This window comes from Oncorhynchus kisutch, linkage group LG13 (assembly GCF_002021735.2).
Source record: "Oncorhynchus kisutch isolate 150728-3 linkage group LG13, Okis_V2, whole genome shotgun sequence".
Lineage (NCBI taxonomy): Eukaryota > Metazoa > Chordata > Actinopteri > Salmoniformes > Salmonidae > Oncorhynchus > Oncorhynchus kisutch.
In genome coordinates, this window is record NC_034186.2 from 35926785 (window position 1) to 35951827 (window position 25043).

Sequence of the window (25043 nt, forward strand, 5' to 3'; positions counted from 1 at the left end):
GGATAGAAGGTTGTACACTCTGACCCAGCAGCAATGAATAAGATTGGGGGGTCAGGTGTTTGCATAGATTTCTGTGCAAAAGCCACCAGCCAGATCCTCTTATCTCTCACGGCTGGTTTTGTCAACATTAGATCAGAAGGAGAGGGGTTAGATGGGAAATGTAGTGATAGCTGTTTTGCACTGCATTGTGTAGTTTTTCTCCCACACGATGCAGTGCCAGTGAGGGAAGGCACGTGAGACCGACAGGTGAGAGGGAATGTTGTTGGGTGTCCTTCTTGATCAGAAATTGGTTACTATTATAGACAAGGGATGTCAGAGTAAGAGTTTCTCAAGGTAAGGGCTAAATGTTTGGGATGATTTTACATTTTAGTAATTTAGCAGACAGAGCAACATACAGGAGCAATTATGGTTAAGTGCCTTGTTCAAGGGCGCATTGACAGATTTTTCACCTAGTCAGCTCAGGATTTGAACCAGTAACCTTTTTGGTTACTGGCCCAACAGTCTAAACCACTAGGCTACTTGCCACCCTACTACATGTGTGGCTTGTGATGAGATTTATGATAGGGAGTGTATTGGAGTGTGGGGTAGTGGGTTGTGGGCATATTTTGGCAGTTGGGGCACTACAGCAGTAAACAACCCGGAGAGCCTCTTTTCCCGATTTCCCAATCCCCCCTACCGGCCTGTCCTCTCTCGACCTTTTCCTTGTTTTGAAACTGATTGTCTTCTACCATCACAAAGACACTTGGTTCTGATTGATTAACAGGTACCAGAAGAGGGAGAGCACAGTGTGACTGGGGGTGGTAACGGGGTCTGACTGGGGTGTTAACCGGGTCTGACTGGGGGTGGTAACGGGGTCTGACTGCAGGCCGACTGGCAACTTTTACATCCCAAGGGGAAATGATGCACATATGCTGTTTGACAGAAGATGAGAACATCTCTGGTTGGAGGGGTCAGTTGCCAACGTACTGGTTGGTTGGTAAATGTTTACATTTTGCATGAAAAAGATTAGAACCCAAAGAAAGAACAATTTTTCACATAAATTCAAATGCACACGCACAAACACACACACACAGATGAAAGAAAAGGATGAGACATACAGTACATATAGGCAGCTACACCCAGGCCTGTGGCTTAGTCCCTCTGATTAACTCCAAGGAAACAACCCGGCCTTGGAAAAGCAGGACAGCCACCAACAGGACCTTGTTAGTAGCCAGGCTGAGGAATGAGATTGAATGAGATTGATTGGAGAGGAGGAGTGGAATCTCCCCAGCACACTGCCCCCTACTGTCAGGATTTATATACATTGGGGAGGGGGAAAGGGTTGAAACAACACATGCACACAACCAGTGAATCCAACAGTGACAAAAAGTCTAAAAACAAAGACCCCTCCAACGCCAAACCCCAACCCCACCCTTTTACCAAATACCCCCCCCCCCCCAGTCTTTCCTTCCTCCTCTCCCACAAAATCACAGGTCATTCCTGTAGGTTTCTATACAGTTATACAATATCCATGCAGAAAAAAAAGGTTGCACCCCCCTTTCAGTGAGAGGTGCTGTTTTTTTAATATTTGAATAACATCAGGAGTACTTGAACACACTCAGGAACCTTCCAAAGTAACTGTGGACTTGTTTTGGAGAAAAGAGAACAACATGGCAGACGAAAGCTTAGGATGAGTAAAAAAGGTCTTCCTTTGGTTGATATTCAAATGATACTTTTTGGAATTCGATCCAAATCCGTGTTTTTTTTTGTCTTTGAAAAAACGCCTCTCAAAGAGTTGAGCTAACTATGTCTTGTAGCACTCTTTCTCTCTTTCCTTCCTCTTATAATAGCCTTCTCCCCTATCCCTTGTTCTTTTCCCATTTTAACTTCCACAGAAACGTTCACAATGTCTTTCTGAAAACATTAAGTTCATGCCCTAGCAAAACAAGCAGGAAACAGACAAGAAAATGAGCAAACAAATTCAAAAATGTAACAGTATAAAGCTTCAAGTTACAAGTTCCAAAACTAACTATCATAGTATCGTAGTATCATAATCATTGTTATCATTCGCATTACTATTTTAAGTTAAATTACATAAACTTTACATGAAAGGTTTGAGGTATTTCAGAATTAATTGTCAACACATGCCTACCAAGTCTTAGCTCTGGCCAGGGGGAGAAGTTGATGTGTGAGACGAGTAGACAGGGTGGGGTTGGAGGGAGAGGGAAGTTGTGTCAGTCTATAATTGTCAATGACTGTTCCAGTGCCCAGTGCTTCATTAGTTCTGGCACCAGGTGTGGAGAGAGAGAGTGGCATGCAGTGGGGCGATTATTACAACTACAACCTGGTCACTTCTGACTTCTGTCAAAGCCCTTAACCACCTCCCTTTCTGTTACATAAAAATATCTCTGTTGGGAGGGGTAAAGGGACAGAGAGCAGAAGAACACCAGGCTACAGAAACTAGGGCTCTGCGCTACTCCGACAGCAACTACTCCGACAGCAACTACTGCGCGGTAACAAAGCCATCGAAGGAATTCGAAGTAACATATTTTTTGTCTCAAATAAATAGTGTATAGAAAATGTTTTCTAGACTTCCTTCATGATAAAGTGCTTGGATTCTAGTGTATCAAGATGGAAAGTCAACATGAAAGAAGATGCTGACACAGCCCCCACGCCCTTTGTTTGGCCCCCCTTTCTGTCCATCTAATAATGAATGTAATGTCTATGTGTGAGTGTGTGTGTGTGTGTGTGTGTGTGTGCGCGCGTGTGTGTGTCCAGAGCAGTCCCACCCGTGGTTGAAGGAAAAAGGCACTCAACTCAATCTACATGGTAGCCACCTCCTCCTTTGTGGCACAATGCAGCCTGACTGCACTGTGTGTGTATGGAGCATGTCAGTGTGTCTAACTGTGTCATTGTGTCTGTCTGTAACAGCGTTGGGGCAGAGGGGGGCTCTTTTTGGTGTGTCCCCCAGGCAGCATTGGGACTGGCAGGCTGGAGTAATCTTTGGTATTCGTGGCGGTTTCACAAACCACTCAGCTTAGTGAGGTAGCCACATTGGTTCTCACTACAAACAAAGGTCATTTTTTTTCAGCCACGGACACAGAGCTGAATCCTATCCTTGCTGAACTGTGTACCACAAATCAATTTTTCTCATCGTTCGAGACTTCAAACTCACTGCTTATAGCAAAGTGAGTTTACAGCCATTTTATCAAACCATTTACCATGACAATGTCTTATCTAATCTGCACAGTTAATCTAACTATATTGTTGGAAATGCTACAGTTGCATTTTAAGACCATTCAGATAGCATCCATGTTCCAACTCCCCTTTAACCTTCACCCCCCCCCCCCCCCCCCCCCATACACACACATAACCAGAAAGGACGTATGGAGGTCATGCTGCGTCCCCTTTCCACAGCCAGTTTTGAGGCTCAGATTAAAGGGGTGCTGATGTACGGACCGCAGCCCGACATGAAACGCCACGAAAGAATACATCGTCCATCTCCCTGGTTTGTCCTTCTCTTGGGAGATATCTCCTCCTCGTCAATATTCACATATAATGCAAAAAAAGATGTCCTTCATTGGTCTCGGTCCTTGCATCCATCTTTTTTTTCTTTTAAAAAGTCCTTACATTTGTCTTTTTTTGATTTATCAACAAGGTGCCTTACTTATGCACGACAGAGCACAAAAGTAACAAGAAATATAAACTTTGTGTCTATGGTACTAATTACCCGCATCAATATTATAGAGTGTAAGAAAGAAAGAGAGGGAAAAGAGGGGGTAGGGGAAGAGGAGGTAGATAACCAAAGATAGAATGAAAGCGAGAGAGATTTTCCTCTGTTTCAAAATGTGTCCTGTATGTGTCAGTGGATTTTCTTTGTAACATATTGTGGTATCTTTGTAGTTTTGAGGTTTGGTATTGTATGCTTTAATAAAATCGGGTACATTTTTTTTGTTTTCTAAAAAAGCAGATTCGAATTCACTTAAAAGTTTATTGTGGGTTGCTATGGCACATACTGCCCATCACTAGGAGTAGGGCACACTGTAGCTGTATGTGAATGCAATGCCATATTCTCTGATTATCATTAAGGCAGTTAGCATTGGCACTAGTTCTTGTAGCATTTGTGACTGTAGTATGTCGCAGCAAGCCACAGACAATAACCATTGGGTGGGAATATCAAGTGGAAGATTGGCTCTTTTCCAAATCTGCTGATCCCTATTTTTGGTAAAAGACGGATGCATCTAAACTGTGTCATTCAGTTTCAAAACAGGGAGCCTCCCCACCATTTTTGCGTAAATGATGATGTAATACTAAATCTCCGTAGCACCTCAAATGTTTCTGCATCCATCATTACCCCTCTGTCCACTAAATTAAACTGAGACATATCTCTATATCAACTGTATGTGTTTCTGAGTGTATATTTTCAATAACCTGACGTGTATGTTGTGACACAAGGTAATCTATTTGCTTGGTGAGTGTTATCAAGGTAACGAATTTGGAGTGTTTACTAAAAACCTGCCTCTTCTTTTTCCCAGTGTATAGGCGGCTGGTTGAACCATCCCCTCCTCCTACTTCACCAGTCCTTGTTGGATGAGGAACAACAATAAGATAATGGCTCTCTATTGATCTGCCTTCAGAGAGGTGCGAGGGCCTGAAAATGTTGTGCCATGGCCTCTCTTTCCCCAGCCCTGGAACACACTGAGAAGCTTCTCCTAAGAGGACTGCAGTCTGCAGCTTCGCCTATAACCAGCAGGGGGCACTAGGGCACCTTCAGTGCAGAGTAGACTGGACACTGCCGCCGGGTGAGGCCATTGTGTCGCCACCTCCATCGAGTTCCCCATGTGCTCTTCTTACATTATTTTCTGCAGCAGCTGTAATACAGTTGGCTGGACGCCTGCCTGGCCGTGTTGTCGCTTGGTTTCTGTATTGATCAGTGAAAAGCAGCTCCCTCCTGAACAAAGAGCATGTCCAGACATATCTCCTCCCCGATGGTCACAAACACAGACGCTTCTGCTTCTCCAAAGCAACGACAGTCTCCCTGCAGGCCTCCAACATCTGTGCAAAAATATAGACCTGGGCAGCCGGGCAGACCTGAGTATCTTTACTGCCAAGCGTCTTCTGTTTCACCTTCAGGAAGGGTCAAGGCCCTGCTCCCTCTCCCTGTCTGCATCGATTCATTTTTCAATTCATTAGTTTGCCGGCGTATGATCCGAGTGGCTCGCTGAAATGGCTGGCCATCAGGGAATACCTTTGGCAAAGAAGGAGTGGAGAGAGGGAGGAGAAGACTGGTCGAGCTTTTGTTTTTTCATGGGGTTGTGTTGTTTTCTCTAGGATGGTCTTGCGCACAGGACTGGGTTAGATAACAGGGCTGTGTGCTGTCAGGTTTATTGATGTTCTTTTGTCTTTGTTGAGAAATGTGAGTAGAGAATGGGGCTCAGCAGACTCGTAGCAGACACAAAGGGGAGAGCTTGGAGGGATTCAGCAGCAACTACCTGGATAGGGAGGCTGGCTGAGGCTTGATGTTGAGATCGTTTAAACATAGCAACGTATCATGGTGCCTGTAGTGTAGATGGACTGACACCATCAACAGAAACCCAATTCAATCAAAAAAAAGATGATTGTCCTTGTGTGGACCTGACTACATGTTACCTTTACGTTTCACTTGCTTCATAACAGTCCAGTGGTGAGACTTTCAGATCGTTGTGGTTAAAGTTACGACTGACCAAGAGGTGGTTGCATGGAAGGAATGAGGCATCAACATGGTTATTGGGAACGGAGTGGGCTACAGGAGGTACTACCTTCCCATCCCCATGCCACTCCGTGGCTCCCCCCGGGCCTCTCAGGCTTTGGAGAAGGTGTTGGCCGAGGTGCCCGGCTGGCCGGGGCTGGTGCCGTGTTCGTCGTGCCAGCGATCCACGCAGCGGCGCCGGGCATTCATGAAGAAGTTGCTGACGGTGTTGAGCTCCAGGCCCAGCTGCTGGGAGATGGTGATCTGCATCTCCTTGGACGGGCGCTTGTTCTCCTTGAAGATGGCGATGAGTGTGCGGCGCTGCAGGTCCGTGAAGACCAGCCGCTGCTTTTTGGGCGCCATGTTGCAGTCTTTGTGCTGCTCCTGCTCCTTGCGCTTGCAGGCTGTAAGGGGTGGTAGAGTTGGGGTTGGGAAGACAAAAGGGAAGAGATAAACATAGCATAAATGCAGTGTTATAGTTATAGTACTGTAATACTATATGAATATGAGTATTTCAGATAGAGGAAAATGGTGAGAGATGCAGAGGGAGAATTAGGGGAAGGTGTGGGAAATTAGCCATTAGCCAGAAATAAAAACAGGTTTCAAAGGCAGCAAAATAGATTGAGCTCCCTTATATTGCCATGTATTAAACTTGGTGCCCAGTGGGAATATTCCTTCCATCCTGCAGAGTGCAGACGGAGCTAGCCTGCGGTGAGCTGCTCTGGCTGCCTGGTGGAGACACTGCTGTTTGATTCAATATTAATGCAGTTTGGGTCGCAATGGGAGACTGAGTGACTGTTACACAAAAGTGAGCGTTTGTGTGAGTGTGTGTTTGTGTACGTGTGTGTATGTGCGCGTGCATGTGCACACGCACACATCCGCGTGAGTGAGAGACAGAGAGTGAGAGAAGGGAGAAAGAGAGCTTAGTGTGTGTGCATGTGTGTATGAGAGAGGGAGTGGTAGAGCGGGAGATATTGACCCACATTGCTGTAGGAATTGGGGGGTTCTCTACAGGGATGGAGGTCAGAATCCCCTCCAGCAGGTCTGCCGTCTGCTACATCAAACATAGAGCCACTGGAGCCCTGTCCATTGAGCTCTGAGGTGGTATTTATAACTGCCTCCAACACAAAATGGAGTGTTGAGTGTGTACTGACTTCTATGAGGAGCAATTTGAAGAGAAAACATATAGTAATACTTAGAGGCACTAAATAAAAATGTACAGAATATGTCATGTACAGTAAACTAAGTATGAACTATGTATAAAGGTGAAATGAACAGTGAAAACATGATGAGACGGGTATAGATGCGGAGGAGGTGCGTTTCGTCCCTGAGGATTCAAGGCAGTGGGTTATTTCCCCTGCTGTTGCCATAATTACCCTCTTTTTCTACCTTTTTTCACTCCAATGTTCCTTTATTCCTTTATTCTTCACTTTCTCTGATGTGTGTGCGCCTGTGTGTGTGTGATTGTGCTGAAGTGGCTGGAGCAAGGCTTTGGCGCTGTGTGTCTAATTACAGTGGTCCAGAGCCCATTGATCAGCCATTGCATGTCAAATCTGTTTACTACAGCCGTCTAACCTCCACACCAGCACATCCATCATATTCATGTTTCACATCAACACTACAGGCCTTTCCTACTGTACCCACATACACTATACACTGGTTCTGCACTATTGACACACTTGTACAGTGTTTAGCCTACCCTATTGACATTAATTTATAGCTCATCGGTTAGTGCTGCTGGTTTAGTTGTGGTGGTGATGATGATAGTTTCATATAGTCTGGATGTATCATCATTGTAGTTAGCTTGAGCAACAGATGACATTAGATTCAACAGGCTATTGATGTGTGTAGTGTATAATTATTAACACAGCTATCCACTCTTATCCCTCTCTCCATCCAGCCCCTTCATCTCATTATGTTCGAGTTGTTCACAGAGCTCTGTGGGAGACTTTTGGCCCCGTTGTTTTATCGTCTCTTAGTCAGTCAGAAGGTGTCACTAGCGCTGTGCCCTGGCCGTATTAGGCCCCATACTGGGCTGCCTTGCTACAGGCGCTGGATTTAGTAATCAATAGCGATCGATCGATGAGGAAGGGGGCCCTGATTACTGAACCAAGCGCGCCGTAGAGAAGAAGAAAATCGATCACTGCAGCTTTTAGAGCTACAGTAGGCACAGAGACGGACATAAACGCATGCACAAAGAACTATCCACATTGGACTCATAATAGAAATGTATTTGGCTTTTATTTTGGGCTTTCAAGTTAGTCTACTCTTTCCGGCCTAACACCCTGGCAATTAGTCTACCCGTTCGTTACTTAGCTGTGGCTGCAGTGGAATCATCGTAGTAAAATTCATAAATAGATAGGCTAAATATATACAATTATATTTTTTGTTTATTCAATATTTTTCCGTCCTAAACTTGAGAATTGTATTGGATAATCGCCTATAGCCTACGTTTGGCATGTGTATACGGTTAGGGGGAAGTTGCTATAAAAGCAACTAATTCCAAACAGTATTGTATTAAGATACAATACTGTGCCTCATGCTTTGGCAGAAACAAAATGTGCTCTGAAATGTGTTCATATAAGATTGAAGCTATATGTACCTACTCCTCTTTATTAGTATTGACATATTGTGCAGAATACGAGCCTAAGTTCTCACATTTCTGTAAAATGCCATTTAACACATTTTAGAGATGGTAATCAGAGTAGCCATCAGAGTATAGGCCTACCCTACTCAATTAATCATCATAATTACCAATCGATACATTTGGGTCGGTATAGGGTTTACCATAATATAGCCTATGGGTGTCGGCTTTTGTCATGGTCACTCAAAACAATCTCACAATAGACGGGAGCATCCTGACTTGGACTCATTTGTATTGAACCACAATGTAAAGTCTAAATGTGTGTCAATATAAAGTTGTGTAAAAACAAAACAAAAATAGACTAACTTCTCTTTCTCTGGAAGTTATTACTGCTAGCATTACAGAGGTTACGGGAAAGGCCCTGGGTGTTCAATATCGGTTGGTAGATTTGTGAATAATTAATGTGTGAAAATCAGTTCGTGCAATTAAATATGCATCAGAAGGAGAATGGGAAGAGGCGGGGCAGGGACACAAAACATGCAGGGAAATGAGACGGATGCTAAATAATCTACAGATACTAATCGTGTCGTGACGCGACATGGAGCAAGCGTCTTTCGAGTTGGTTAATTGTAGGTTTTATTTGCTAAAATGTTGTAGAAACAATGGTTCTCATAAACCGCTATGTAATTGCACTTGCCTACGAAGCCTGTTATTCGAAGGACTTCTCTTGACAGTTCCTGGGTTATCCAAAAGCCATCCAAAGGCCATGTTGACAATCTTGTGCTGCCTTTCTACTTGTATGAGAAAAACAGAAACCTACTAGGTGTAAAATAAAGTTCGTGTCAAAAGATAGAAGTAGCCTAATCTTTAGACATTGAAATCACATTGGATCTATGGAATGAACGACATTTTGTAACGAGTTTTGGTTATTGGCCATGCAGAATGAATATAATGCCCCGTAGGGCTATGATCATCTAGTCCTACAATATAGCTAATAATGTCTAATAGCCATGGCTAAATATTTAATGTCAACAGTCCTAAATGTAAAACACATGTCCGTTCAGGACTTCTGGTTAAAGTGTATAGGGTGTATGGTCTACTCTAGCACTAGACTACCGATGTAATTAATCTACCAATAAACATTTTTACTGGCTGCGGTTCAACATCATACACACTATAAAGCCACCTTCAAGTCATGCTTCCATTGCCCTTACAGAAAAGAACCCGAGGCACTTATCTCTGCCTTATAAGCACTGCCAGTTGGCATGTATCAATGTGTTATCTAAAACTCAATTATTTCCCCCTGCAGGATTCTAGATGCCACAGAATCGGATGCACCTTTTCTCCAGACCTTGAATAGTGCTGTAAAATGGGACGTGCAGTATTATAAAGGAATGTTTTTTTGTTTTTCACTTATGTTGTGTTGCACAAAGATTGATAGTATGTGTATCGACTGGGCTGCACTTTAAAGGCTAGTTTGTACAGTATTTATTCCATTCAGACCGCAGGGCAGTGCCAAGGTTTCCCAATGCAAAGTACTTCCAACTCAATACTCCTTAATGTAATGAGGCAGAGTTGATGCTAATATACTGATAACTTGATACAATGTGTTTGTTTACCTTGCACACTGCTCTGCTGCAAGGCATTCCCCCACAACTTTAATAACACTTTGAAAGTCACCCGGCTCAAATCACTTGATGGAAGAAAAATGGTTCTAACTGCAGTTCAGGATCAATTCAGTGGTAGCGTACGTTTTCATTAGACTTTTTCATTTTTTTAAAATATGTTATTTATAGTTCATATTTCACCAGTCATTAGGCTACCATTATATATGAGATCATCAGTCAGACATTTCTTTGTGTGCAACATTCACCAATCAAATGTGTTTTTTTTGTTTGCTTTAATATTTGCTCTTAAAAAGAAGCCACGTGAGCACTTCCTTAATCACCTTAAGATAAATATTATGAAGTATGCAGGCCCAGAACCTGATATAATACAATATGTACGTACCTCATTACTTGTGATAACAGCTGTGTCATTCACAGTTGCATAATTCCTTTGAAAACAGTGCTCAAGTGTTCAGATTATCGATGGAAACATTCAGATGATTACCAGTAATGTTTAACTGATGTCAAATGTGACTAAATTAGTGTCTTGGCAAATGTTGTAGACGTCATGCTTAAATTGATTGATAAAGCATATCATAATTGGCAACAAAAGTCAGTGAAAGTTGCACAATGAAATATGGTGGCATTTCTCAGTAAACAGACTGCAGGGGAAACGTAGGAGTGCCCATCTATAGATTGCAATAGTGTTATAAACTCTACTTTTGTTTTATGATTAAACATTTAGAATTGAGTGACACCTCATTACTTTATTTTATGCACTCTGTCATATGTTGGTGTTTCCCTGATTTAAGAAAGGCAATAACCGACTGATTCTTCTTGTTAGAGATATACAGTTCATGTGAAACAGCAATACAAGTACTAGTGCAACATGTTTGCAAGAGTGGGATCATGTTAATACATTGACTAACTTCGCTGAGATTGGCTTGATCTATACTTAAGACTACAAAATAATAATAATCATATTTTTACATCAAGTGGTCTGTCATGTCTGAGTTTCTTATCTAAATCCTAAATAACAACAGGTGTATCTCAAATTTGGACGACATTGTCAGTTTATAAATCATTTGATGTTATGGGATTCGTTGTCAATTAATTGTGAACTTATTTGATGTATATAATCAACACATTTGATCTCATTGTTATTATTTTTAGGTTATACCTGAGTTACTAATCCCCAATTTTAGTAAAAGACACTTCATGCTTCCAGATGACTTAAAAATTAAAAAAAATAGGTAGGCATAAATAAATAAACACATTTCTGAAATAAATAAATATGTGAGCGTGTGAAATCTGTCTCAGCAGCCAGGCTAGAGGTGTGTGCTCTGTCGGATTTGAAGTGGGAGAGCAGAGGGGGTGGGGTATGGTGGGGGAATCGATAACTAACCGCACCGTTCAGCCAACCGGTCTGCCTGGGATCGATGGCTTGAATGGGGCTGATCTGAAATTGGGTGCGGTGCGACTCTCTCCCGCAGAGGCCGGGCTACTGCGGGCGAGAAACAGTCACTATGTCAACCATGGACTCAACCTGTTGTTCATAATTACTTACTATGAATAACTGGCATGTAACAAGTCATTGGGTCAATGTAAGAGGTGGACATGCAATATGCTTTTCAAATCATTAATATGGGCTGTTATTTAGTTTATTCCAATAGGGATTATCACCTCATCGTTTTCGATTATTTAATTGCAGTTATATTATGTTGATATTGTGAAGGTGGGCAGTCTGTTCTTGTGTGATCGTACTTATGCAAATGTTTTGCATAGCCTATCCTATTCTTAAGTTGTTTTATAGCAACACACGTGTATAGATGGGTTGGTTAACAAAAATACACCATCAAGCGATATATATAGGCCTACAGGCCAAAACATCAAATAGACAAAGGAAAACTCCAATACCCTGGCACAGAGACTATGTTGAGGAATGTTTTACGTTTTAAAATAAAATGAAGACAAACATTCAGGGTTATTTCATTGGCAGTATGGATGATTTACTACAGGAAACCAGGCATATCGTTTTTGAGTGAGTTGTGTGGCCAACATTAACACTGCGTACCCGCCTATCAGTAAGGGAATCTTGTTCAAATTACATTTTGTTTGTCACATACACATTGGTTAGCAGATGTTAATGCGAGTGTAGCGAAATGCTTGTTCAAACGTCACAGTGGTGTTTGTTCTCCCCTACTCATATAGGCCTACTGTTCCTGGCATGTTCAGAACTTTAATTTGCTCTGTAACGCCAAAAAAAAAACATATTGCCTAGGGTACCAATCCTACCTCTGTTTATTAAGTTAAACCTTAAGTTGATTTACTTTACGTCACTCTTTGAGTATTTTTCTTATTTTTTGTGATGTATGGGAAGGTCTGAACATTTTTATCACTGAAGCAGCCTGCTAATCATCTCAAAGGTCAATTTTGATGGATTTAATTCTGCAGTCAGCTGAAAAAACACAGTGCAGATGAGAACTTGTATGGAAAATGTTATTCAACCAACGAGGCAGCTCAAATGGCTGCAAATATGACTAAATAGTAGCCTATGTAATAAAGCAGAATTGTAGTATCAATAAATACTACGAATAATTATTATTATTATTAGAATTAACAAGTCAGAGTAAATTGAATTAAAATGAATCCAATATTTTATCAATTATATAACAATAGTCTATCGAACAAAAGTGGAGAATGGTAAAACAAAAAGTTGGGCTTGAGGTCACATAATATGTGGGTGTGAGTTGCGTTAATGAAATTGGAGACAAGACCTGTATCATTAACATCTAAAACACTGCGAACTAATGGCGTGAAAGTATCAAAAATGGCAACAACCGTGTGGCTAGTTTAGGTAACATAATTATCTGCATTGGACCCAAACCAAATGAGCGAAAGGAGCTTGCCTGCGTTATATGATTGAGATATACACCGTGGTGTAATTATTGTGCCTTGTGAAAATCCTGAACGAATAGTAATAAACCGCAATTAATGCCATACATGGGAATTATTTACATACAAGCACACGTACACACATACACATATTATGTGTGTTAATTTTGATATTGGATTATTGAATGTGATATATGCATTTTATGTAATTATGTGTATATATATATATATATATATATATATAGCTTCTATAAGCAACAACATTGTTCATTTGTAGCCAATAGTAGAAAAGGGGTCTAAAGATTCCGGATCCGTATTGGCCTGAATAATCAAAACGATAGCCTCACTGAATTGATATTCAAACATCAATTCAAATTTTTATATTGGACTCCACTCAGTTTGTTTATTTCGCATGTAATATAGCATTGATTATTTCATCAATTGATTTCACGGTCGTTTTGTTCCTTTGTTGATTTGTGTGGGTTTGCCCAACTGGAGTTTCGGGTTGCATCTGTGGGTACTGTCTGTGTGTGACTGCGGTTTTCTGCGATCGGCTGGTGATCGACCCAGGTTACAGTCAGTGTATTTGAGCGCATGCAGGCTCGGCTCTCTCAGGTTAGGCCGTTTGGACATTCAAATATTTGTATTTTTCAGGCTCTTTAATGATTTATGTATTCAATAATATGACCGTAATATGATCACATATTTGTTCATGTGAAATTATGGTTAATAACAATTAGTCCTAACTTTCAGTTTTCCGTCTTCAATGAGTCAAGCTGCATGCTCTTTGGAATTACTTGTCTACTATTCAACTCTGAGTTAAATGAAAAGTTTAAATGTTGGAAAAAAATGTGTACGGCGTAAAAAAAGTAGGCGTAACATTCCCGTGTTTTCTATTTGTTTTACTATTCATACCACTGTAAAATGTAGACACAACCATGTGTTATTGTGCAAATCATCTTGATACAAGCATGCACAACATTACGCCCCTCGACTGCTTATTTATCTCTTTGCTGTGATCCTCTTTCGACAATAATCGATTAAGCCAATTCTGTCTGCAGATGATTGTTGGCATGCAGTGCCCGAACACGTTTTATGGTAATAAGGGCCTAATGTGACCCTTTTCTGAAGTCAGTTTTAATCATAATTTTACAAAAGCATACTCATAAAACATATTATTTCTATCATCCGTGATACTGCCTTAGAATTTGTATAGGCCTATTGTCTACAACCGAACCTGTAATATGCAAACATGGTTGTGTTCATTAAATCACTATGAATTCCGTATTGGTCTATGCATGAGGCTGCTGTCATTGCATGTTGCCATTTAATTATCAGTGCAGCCTAATTTGTTGGCTATTGGCTAATGCTGCCCTACTATTAACCTATTCGTTCAGGCATAAATGGGGATGTGTGCATTTTCTCTCCTTCAAAGAATTGCGTGGGCATTGTCTTTCCCTTGTTCTTCGAACGTTGCACTATTCGCCTTAGATCGGGCATTAAACAAGCCATTATCGGACCTTTAATAACCAATGTCCTGTCTGGCGTCAGATAAGCGTCTACTGCTAACAGGAGAGAGAGAGCATTTCAGCACCACTGCGCAGAGATTTACCACCAGGCCCCGGCTACGCAGGGCGCACGGGAAGTGCTGTATTGGACAGTATACGCACCCATAGAAGAGTATGCAGTTGACTTGCATGAGCTCAGATTCCATCATCACATGCACGCGCATTGGCTTGGTTGATTCTTGTCACAACATTTTCACACTACAAATACCCATTTAGGCTACAAACAGCATAACGTGAAGGTTGGCTAGATGTATAATGTTGTCTCGTTAGCTACTCATTCCACTTCACCAAAATATTTTGGGAAATCGATTAAACCCAAAACGATATGCCTTTGTTTCAGCCATATGCCAATTCACGTGTTGATAATTGGAGTCACAGTTTACGGTGCCAAAGTGATTTTGGATAGACTATTCAATGTGCCTAATAAAACATATGATAAGCCTACAAACAGAATACTTTTCATATTATCTGGCAGGGAAATGTTGCTGTGATTTCAGTCTACAACAATGATTCTGTAATTCAGCAAATGGCTTCTCTTACTGTTTTATATTTGAAATCGGTGACGCAACGTCATTTAACCCTTAGATGCTAGCCTCGTGCGCACAGTTCAGTCTCCTAGCAATTTGATTTAAAGGTCATTCTCTCCTATCGATCCGGTTTGGCGAGGGGGCGACGGAAAAGCGGAGGAATTGATCATCTAAAATAGAATAGACGGTATTCTAAACTGTAGGCCTATTGAGGCAAACGGGTTAGATAGACCTATATGTGCTGCATTTATAATTGCATGCCCCCGTGTGAATTCTCTCTTTGCCCGACTGTGTGTGTACTGTGTGTAGTCTGTGTGAGCATGTACATACAGGATGAAAATTTGAACGATATTGGCCCCTTAATATGCAGCAAGAGTGCAGCAAGGCTACTGTACAGCGTGAGTGGGTCGCAGGCAGGTGCGACTGCCCACATTTTCTTGTGTAAGGGACGGAACAGTCTTTTGTCTCAGAGCTTTACTTTATCATTTATTGATCACATTGTAATTTTCAGAGTTGGTCTGTCTGGGCATAGGCCTAATCTAATTTTAGGCTATTCCCTTATCCATAGAATACTGCTTCACCATTTTAGTGAAACGTCAACATAGCCTATGATTAGTGGAATACTAGTTAGGATTTGGTCGTGTGAATGCAAGTGCCAATGAAAGCATGCGTTTAATAGTCATTCCGTTGTACGTTATGAAGGGTGAGCTGTTAATGGGGAAAATGGTGTTGCACATGAGCGGAGGGGGGAAGTGTTAGCGGGAGTAGGCCTATGCCTGCATGGCGTAGCTCCAGCGATGGAAGGGAGAGACCCGGGAATGGAAATCGATACAGATTCAGAGCTCGCCAGATCGGCCTTAACAATGTATGGCGCAGACGCACTCAGTATCCCGATCACATACACACATGCAGGCACATAGGCTATACTGGAAAAATGGGGAGCCGTGTCTGTGAGTGCACGTTCTCCATCACTATACTCAATTCGCCTCCTCAAACGCAGAAAAACAAATCAGAATTCGTCATCTGGCTGCATTGACAAACATTTGGAATGGATTTGAAGAATGTGAATAGCTTTTCATTTGTGCCCCGGAGAAAATGCCCCCCATTGTCCACAACAGCCACATGATTTCAGTGTGTGCATGCGTGCGCGCGTGTGTGAATCCCAGTAGACCTATTTACAGCACACATTGCTGTGCTTAACAAAATGCGTCTGTGAAACCGCAGCTGCATGATTCTCTCCCCTTCTGTTCCCCATGCCTATCAATTATTAAAGTTCGCATCGATCATTTCGCAGGCCTGTATCAACCCGTCTCTTCATGAAAAAGCCTGCTTTCGATTATTCTAAATCAATCACGCCTAAAGGCTCTATTCAATCAAAACCGCTAACCGGATTTCCGGGTTAGAACATAAACAACATTCTTGCATCACAGCTTTTGATTAATATATTGCTGAGTGTCTTTTGGTACTGGAAAAGGTGCATTCTTGAGAAGAATCTCCCAGAAAAGTGTTTTCTATATTGAGAATATGGACCTTATTCTCGGGACTCTGAACTATGTGTCTTAACATAGACCACACAGGATGGTGAGACTGATCTGATTGTGACATTGTGTGATATTATTGATCTTGACATGTTGATGGTGGGTGAAGGACATACAGTATGCTAGACGCAGGCTATATGAACATGTCAAAATAAAGAATTTGACTCATCTGGGAGATGAACATAGCCTACCTCAACCATACATTGTTGTACAGTCTTTTATTACTACAAGCTCTCTATACACCCCACACATGGTTATCTGCTTAAAAAAGGAAGACACCTGTACCATGTCAGATATATAGTTGAAATGTATTCAATTTTGAGTTTGCATCCCAATATTACACTTTAAATACTTAACTAATGATGGAAATCAAACAAAACCGTTAGACATAGAAACACCAGATTTTCAGCGTAAACAGTTTATTAATTATGAAATTATGACAAATATTAATACAATTCCACCCATTGGTTCACTAGGTCACTTGACTGCAGGAAAGGGCTACAGCAAAGCCACAATTCATTACCTCAAACAGGCCAACCGTACGGTTCATAAAGGCCTAAGATTTCAGCACCATGGACAGCGGTGATCCCAAATGAAAATGTTTTTTGTCGGTGGGGGTGAGCATTTCTGTAGCAAATACACTTGGAGGTGGATAGAAATGCTAGTGGTGTGTGGAACAGGCTGGGTTGGTCGATGCTTAGGTACAGTGATGGCATTGGGATTATGTCCCAACTGTTTAGAGGCAGGCAGACATTTTTCCGAGTATATGAAGGATGCATGCATGTGGATGACTGCTAGGTAATAGATTCATAAAATACTCATTTTACTTATATTAGCTTTTCATGAGTAGTATAGCCATATTAAATATTCCTCCATCCAGAAATAGGAAAAGGTATGGGGACAGCAGAGAGGTTGACCTCCCTTGATGTGAATGTAGGCCTAGCCTCTAATGAAGTTGATTGAGCTATTCTCTCCCTATCCATAGTCTGCCTGTATTTTGGTAGAGAACAAAACAGAAGAGAGAATAATCTCACCCCCAAAATCGAATTTTTACAAACGACACAATTTTGATATTCCCACTTTACATTTGGGATAAATGAGATTGATGCTCTTGCGAAATATTTCATTGCGTCGTATTTTACGCATGTGTGGTTTGGCAGGATCGAATCATTTTTGTTGTCTCTATTGTCTTCCTCTTGGCTCCCGAGTGTGTCTGGAACAATGCGTTGGTGAATACATGTTTACACAGATCCAGGCTGATTGTATAACCCAACCCCCAAAGGGTGTTTTGAGAGTGAGTTTGCCATCCAGTCTACAGATGTAACATGATTACAACAGAGAGAGAGAAAAAGGTGTGCAATGGGGGATTTTTCCAGTCTCTCCACCCCCACCCCCACCCCCCCCACCCACCGCTCTGGGAGAGTCCAATGGGAGAGAGTGCTGAGGCGGAATAATTGATAGATGCACTGGCTATCGTTATCGATCACTGCATTATTGACCCGACTAAATACATTGAGATGGAGTGTGGAATTCAACGCAGATGCAAATACGAATTGTTTTGATCGTAAATGCAATCTTTAAATGTCTCTCAGACCCCCATTTTCCGTATCTTTCTCGACACAATCCAAGTTGTTGTTTTTACCTATAATGCACCCTTGTTTGCGTTGGTTCAACATTTGAACACATTCACTTTGTGAGCTTGTTTTTGTAAATTAGCTGTCCTAAAAAGCCAATCAGCTTGATACATGATCAACGTAATGCGTTACGAGGCACAGGTTGGACTTAATTGTAGGCCATACTATACGTTTGCACTTTAGTGAGATTCACCTTGCCCTCCACTCGGGGACAACGCAGCACACATTTGTAACCATGTGTTTTATGGTGTGCGAATAAAGGGCACGCAGCCCCCCTCATTTGACTACATCGTGCTCTGTTTTTAATTTTCTGGGGAAGATTGTCATGTGAGTGTGCAGACACTGGCATTTTCACATTAGCTAAGCAGGGAAGCGGCATTGATTTGTGGGACTATGATGAATTCGGAATAGTAATTTGAATGTATTGATTGATGTGGCCGACCGAGAATCCGCACCCTCCCTTTTAGAATCCTAACTCCCACTGCCAACCCACATGCGCACAGTGGGTAATGGCGAATTGAAATGCAATAAGTAAAATGTAGCTCACCATTTACATACCACAGTCATTTGTCATTTTGCCTGCGAGCAACTGACATGACAACAGACAGCACGTCAGGGGATAACCACTTGCTCGCAGAGAGCCCAGCTATTTAACAATCATAGCCATAATCATAACCATAACAATCACGGTAATATCACTTCTACGAATGATATTGATTGATACTTGAAAATAATTAATGATACTTGCACTATACCTATTAGGCCTATAGCCTGTAAACTAATGAAGTATGAAGAATAGCCATCGGGGTACAAATGGAGCACAGGCGTATCAATTCTAAAATGAATGCATACGAACGTGCATGCATGCTACACATACACAGGCATACTGTAGGACTACATGCATGCTACACATACACAGGCATACTGTAGAACTACATGCATGCTACACATACACAGGCATACTGTAGGACTACATGCATGCTACGCATACACAGGCATACTGTAGGACTACATGCATGCTACACATACACAGGCATACTGTAGGACTACATGCATGCTACACATACACAGGCATACTGTAGAACTACATGCATGCTACACATACACAGGCATACTGTAGGACTACATGCATGTTACACATACACAGGCATACTGTAGGACTACATGCATGCTACACATACACAGGCATACTGTAGGACTACATGCATGCTACACATACACAGGCATACTGTAGGACTACATGCATGTTACACATACACAGGCATACTGTAGGACTACATGCATGCTACACATACACAGGCATACTGTAGGACTACATGCATGCAGAAATACACATGTATGGGAAGTTATGTGCCATAGCTCTAGTTTTGTGCCTTCAGTCCATTCATTGAGAGGTTTGTATCATAGTGTGTGTGTGTGTGGGGGGGGGGGGGATTTAAAACCCCACTGCTCAATTAGGTTTAACAGCAATGGCACTTAAAGAGACAATTGTAGAGTGTTTAAATCTTTATTTACCAGAACCCCACTAAATGCGGAACAATTTACATGCCATTAAGTGCTTTTCAATAGGGCATTGACTGGAACTAAAATATGCCACTATATCTGCTTAATTGAACTGTCCACTGAAATAAGACAGAGAAGTACTGATTGGCGTTTTGAAGCGCGTGCATGTCCAAACGTAGTCATTTGGAGAAACATCAATGAAAGTGGCCCTCACTTCCAACTCGTTAATTCTCTCCTAAGCTTTATATCTTGTACAACAACACAATTTTCGGTAGCTTTTTTTTGTTGTCTTCTTGGAACTTTCACCGCAGGTGCTTGGGATAGCCCGGTGGTCATTGTTACAAACTCTTACCTCTCACTGGAAAAATTAATAAATGAACTGATGAATGAATAAATGGTTATAGCTTATGAATTCAGAGGTAAGTGTGGAAATAATGGATAAATAGTTCAATTGTAGCTATATAAACATCCCATCTCTCGAAATATATTTCTCAGTCTCAAAGTGGAGTGATTATAGCAATGATTGCCAATTAAATTGTACATTTCTGGTGCATTTCCAAGCTTGAGACCAAGTATTGATTATGTTTGGGGTTCAACTAATACCAATAACATTCTTGAAGTAAATGCCTTTAGCTTTTTTGCTTTGACATCCTTAAGTAGGTTAGTGTAGGCCTTAATACTTTTTAGTTTTGTGCATTAGAGTTGCATAGACCTATGTAAAAAAAAAACATTCTAGGCTGCTATACTAGGCTTATGTATTTTTAGAGCCAGTACAGGCTACAACACAATGTACAACTTCGACTGTAGTGTTATTTATTGCTGATGTTTTAGAGTTGGTATCTTGTAGATTTAAGGAAAGTCATCGTTCACAGTTCATTCTGACATTAGGCCTATTTTTATTTCACCTCCATTCAGTTCTTATTTTCAGTTCTTATTTTACTCTTACTTATTCATAATCACAATATCACTATGAAGTCTCTATTCCACCTATAAAGGACTTGGAAACTTTATAAATAAAGCGTAAGCCGCAGAATGTTGAAAATCAAAGACAGGCGCATCTGTTTGTTGAGCTGTCTTTCAGATCCAAATCGATCATTTATCAGTGTTCTACTTTGAAAAGGGACGCGGGGACCCGAAGTATCGATTCGCAAGAGGTCACGCTCCCGACTCGCTGCTAGGCCCTAGCATCTCAGACGCGCCTTGTTTGTGCTTCGCGGAGTAGACAGGGGAAGGGAAAGCCCACGAGAATTCCAGGTCCATTTGATACATAATACGCTGACAAAACGATATTTAACATGAGGCCAATGGAACGACTCAACACCAGAAGAAGAGTGAATATGTGCATTTTGAACTTCTGGTCAATAATCCCACCAGTGTAGGCCTAGATGCGTTATTGTGGCCCAAATTATACAGTTACAGAGAAGCACAATCAATTTGATGCAGGGCTTTCCCTGTTTGATTTCCTATTGTCTGTGGTCTAAACACCTTGTCGTGTGTGTGTGTGTGTGTGTGTGTTCCCCATTACGCGCGTGCGTAAAATTGATTCAAGTATAACGTTGGAAGAACACTAGTGAGTACAAAAACTTGAAACAAGTTCATTTCTATTTGTTGTCTTCAAGTTTAACAGCTAATTAGAATATCACCTGCAGAGTAGACTACCACAGCATAGCTGCTGTTTACTCTGTCATACTTTATTATATGAGCATGAAGCAGTCAATCCAATCTGGATTTAAATATCTTTTCAAACATTCAATTCAACATGCTGGTTTAACAAAGTTCAAAGAATAATAGCCATTGTTAACTCCTCAAAGAATCTATGCTAACTTGTTACAGTGATATCTGTTTGAGTAGTGATTGATAGTCTCGCCACATTGACTTCTAAGATCCCTTCACATTTGGACGTCTCTTTACTCACCTGCTAGTCTGAGTGCCGACATTCTCTGGAACTCCGGTTCTTGCAGCCACTTCCACATCCTCCGGAAGGTTTCCCGGCCAGACTTGAGTTTACTCCAGGGCTTAGGGTTCCTCAGCAGGTCAGACAGGGTTCCCTGGGACCGACACAAGATCCGCTGGGCGAAGATGGCCTGGGGAATGCTGTAGCGCTTGAGTTCCGCCGTTATTCGTTGTGCCACCTCCTTGGTGTTTATTTCTTCCACCTGCCCGGACCCACCTCCCTGCCCGCCCCCCGCCGTCTGCCTCTCCCGGTCAGAGAGCATGGATCCGTTAGCCTGAGAGTGCGGATGGCTGTGATGGTGCATACCGTTCAGGGATGACATGATCCCGGCCCCGTGGCCCCCAAATCCCCGGGCCAGGTGTTCCTCGCTCCGGGACAGCATCGCTGCGTGAGACTCGAAGCCTCCCGAAGAGAGCATCTTGTCGTTGGAGAGGTGGGCTCCCTGACCATAGGCACCAAGAGTCTGCTGCGAGTTGTGCAAAGACCCGAGGCCGTTGGAGAGAGGGGACAGTGGCTGGCCCATGCCGGACATGTCTTTAGGGTAGTGGCCGTAGAGGTTGCTCATTGAGGCAAGGCTCCTGTCGTCCCGCATGAGCGTGAAGCTGCCGCTGACGTTACCGGCGGTGAGACGCTGATGGGCCGGATGGTGGTGAGCGTGCGGGTGAGGATGATGGTGAAATTTATCCGAGACGGTGGCTATGGGAGGCAGGTGCTGCAGCGGTGTCAGCGTAGTGTAAGTGCTGCTCATGGTCATCCCGGAGTCGCAGGACATAGTCATGGCGGGGTGCAAGGGACCGGACAATGCATGGTCTGTGCGATACTCCCCAGCTCCCTCTAATATTGAGGCCATACTGGACACCATGGCTGACCGTCCGTGCGACACCAAGTTCCGATGCGACGCCAAGGACTGCCGTGCGTGGTGCGGAGAGTTCATTAAGTCACCCGTTTGATGAGAATGAGATACGCCGTGCAGATTTCCAATGTTTTCCATTGTAAGTTCCATTGTTGAAATAATCTTTATTTACACCTCTCTCTCCCCTCTCACTCGTGCGCACTCTCTTGTTCCCTCGCTCTCCCTCTCCCTCTGTCTCACACACTCCTTTCCAATAAAATGTTAACGATTTCAAAGCCAAGCCATTGATTGTAGTAGCCTCTTCAGTCAATCCAGCATGATTTCAAGCGATCAGTTGCCCGCAACAGAGCTGTGCCACCAAACACTGCTCACACTTCTGGTATGGTGCCTTTCTTGTTTGTAGCCTATTCCATTCGCTGTAGCGCACCACTACTATCGAAAGCAAAGGCTGTGCTTCCAGCGTGTATGTTGACGTGCCCGCGCAAATGTTAAGACGTGACTGTGCATGTGTGCGCGCACTATATTACAGTGTTAGCATTCAGTCCAGAGGTGGACTGACCATCTGGCATTTCGGACAAATGCCAGATGGGCTGTTCCATTTTTAGCCCAGTGGCACTATCTGACTTGGGTTTTATAGGCAAAATAATCTTTGGCTGGCTAATAATGGGGACCTCAAGGATAAAATTGTCCAGTGTGGGTGTCTCGGGTGAAAAAAATGGCTAGTGTGGCCACAACAGAAAAAATGGACAGTTGACGTTAGAACTCCCAGGGCCGATTTCTGGTCCCAGTCCGCCCCTGATTCAGTCTGGGGCTGTCTGACATCATTAGCCCTTTGTCAGACAGAGGTTTGCTCATGTTGTAAACTAAACCTGGAATTCCTCAACAAGATTACATTGGACATTTAAAGAGATAAGAGACAGACCTGTATCTTAAGCAAAACTGCAAGCCCTCGCCAAGCAACATTTACCTTGAGCTATTTGGGAGTCCTGGATAAGAGACTTTGGTTTAGCCTGATAAAGCTGCCTAACTTGGCTCAGAACATGTGATTTCTCAATGGTTAAATATGAATTGAAATGCTTAACATCATGCTACTGCCATGAATAAAAGCTCTGTTCTTCTAAACAATCTTGCACTTCGTAAAAATTGCAAGGTAGCCTATCCACCTTGGAGTTTTCAGTCAGGAGAGGACGCACACATAGTTTATTTCACACACATGATATATGTTGTTTGTTTTTTAGAATGCAATTTAGGGAGAAGTCATTGGGAAAATGCTATGCATTTTGTTGTGCCTCCACAAAGTATTCACCCCCTTGACTTTTTCCACATTTTGTTGAGCTACAGCTGGAATTTAAAATAGATTAAATAGAGATTTTTTAAAAATATTTTCAGAAGTTTTTACAAATCAATGAAAAATGAAAAGCTGAAATATCTTGAGTCAATAAGAATTCAACTCCTTTGTTATGACAAACCTAAATAAGTTCAGGAGTAGAAATGTGCATAATAAGTCACACAATAAGTTGCATGGACTCACTCTGTGTGCAATAATAGTATAGTGTAATAGTGTTTAACATGATTTTTGAACGACTGCCTCATCTCTGTACCCCACACATACAATAATATGTAAGGTCCCTGAGTGGAGCAGCGAATTTCAAACACAGATTCAACCACAAAAACCAGGGAGGTTTTCCAATGCCTCGCAAAGAAAGACACCTATTGATAGATGGGTCCAAATTAAAAAGCAGACATTGAATATCCCTTTGAACATGGTGAAGTTATTAATTACACTTTGGATGGTGTATCAATAGACCCAGTCACTACAAAGATACAGGCGTCCATCCTAACTCAGTTGCCAGAGAGGAAGGAAAGCGCTCTGGGATTTCACCATGAGGCTAATGGTAACTTTAAAACAGTTAGAGTTTAAAGGCTGTTATAGGAGAAAACTGGGGTTGGATCAACAACATTGTAGTTACTCCACAATACAAACCTAATTGACAGAGTGAAAAGAAGTAACCATGTACAGAACATGCATCCTGTTTGCAACAAGGCACTAAGTAATACTGGAAAAAATAGGCAAAGCAATTAACTTTTGTCCTGAATAGAATGTGTTATGTTTGGGATAAATCCAATACAACACATTACTGAGTACCACTCTCCATATTGTCAAGCATAGTGGTGGCTGCGTCATGCTATGGGTATGCTTGTAATCATTGTCTAGCAATGATCAACAACCAATTTAACAGAGATTGAAGAATTTTGTAAGTAATAATTGGCAAATATTGCACAATCCAGATGTGCAAAAACACTTAGAGACTTACCCAGAAAGACTCACAGCTGTAATCGATGCCAAATGTGATTCTAATATGTATTGCCTCAGGGGTGTGAATATTTACAGTGCATTCGGGAAAGTATTCAGACCCCTTCACTTTTTTCCATATTTTGTGACGTTACAGCCTTATTCTAAAATTGTTGAAAATGTTTCTTTCCCTCATCAATCTACACATAATACCCCATAATGACAAAGCAAAAACACTTTTTTTTTAAATGTTTGCAAATAAAAAAAACATACATTCCCCTTGAAAGGTATAGGCAATAGACCGTATGCACTGTGTATGCAGGGATTGTGGCAACAGTTGGACGCTATACACTGAAAAAAACAAAGGTTCGTAAATGGTT

At 41.9% G+C, this 25043-nt stretch overlaps 1 protein-coding gene across 1 annotated transcript; it reads right to left on the reverse strand.

Moving 5' to 3' along the window:
* Positions 1 to 1481: 1481 nt before the first annotated feature.
* On the reverse strand, positions 1482 to 22787 carry onecut3a (one cut homeobox 3a). The gene is made up of 2 exons (XM_020497553.2): positions 21479 to 22787; positions 1482 to 6111 (listed from the first exon to the last, which is right to left on the reverse strand). Exons 1-2 carry the CDS (start codon positions 22518 to 22520, stop codon positions 5819 to 5821), a joined length of 1335 nt encoding a protein of 444 aa, XP_020353142.1. The 5' UTR covers positions 22521 to 22787; the 3' UTR covers positions 1482 to 5818.
* Between the last annotated feature and the right edge of the window lie 2256 nt (positions 22788 to 25043).

Bases quoted from the DNA above. Each gene is read 5' to 3' on its own strand.
- onecut3a (XM_020497553.2), bottom strand. From the start codon at position 22,520: ATGGAACTTACAATGGAAAACATTGGAAATCTGCACGGCGTATCTCAT. The intron at 6,112-21,478 runs GTGAGTAAAGAG...CACCCCTTACAG, and splicing joins GTCGGCACTCAGACTAGCAG to CCTGCAAGCGCAAGGAGCAG.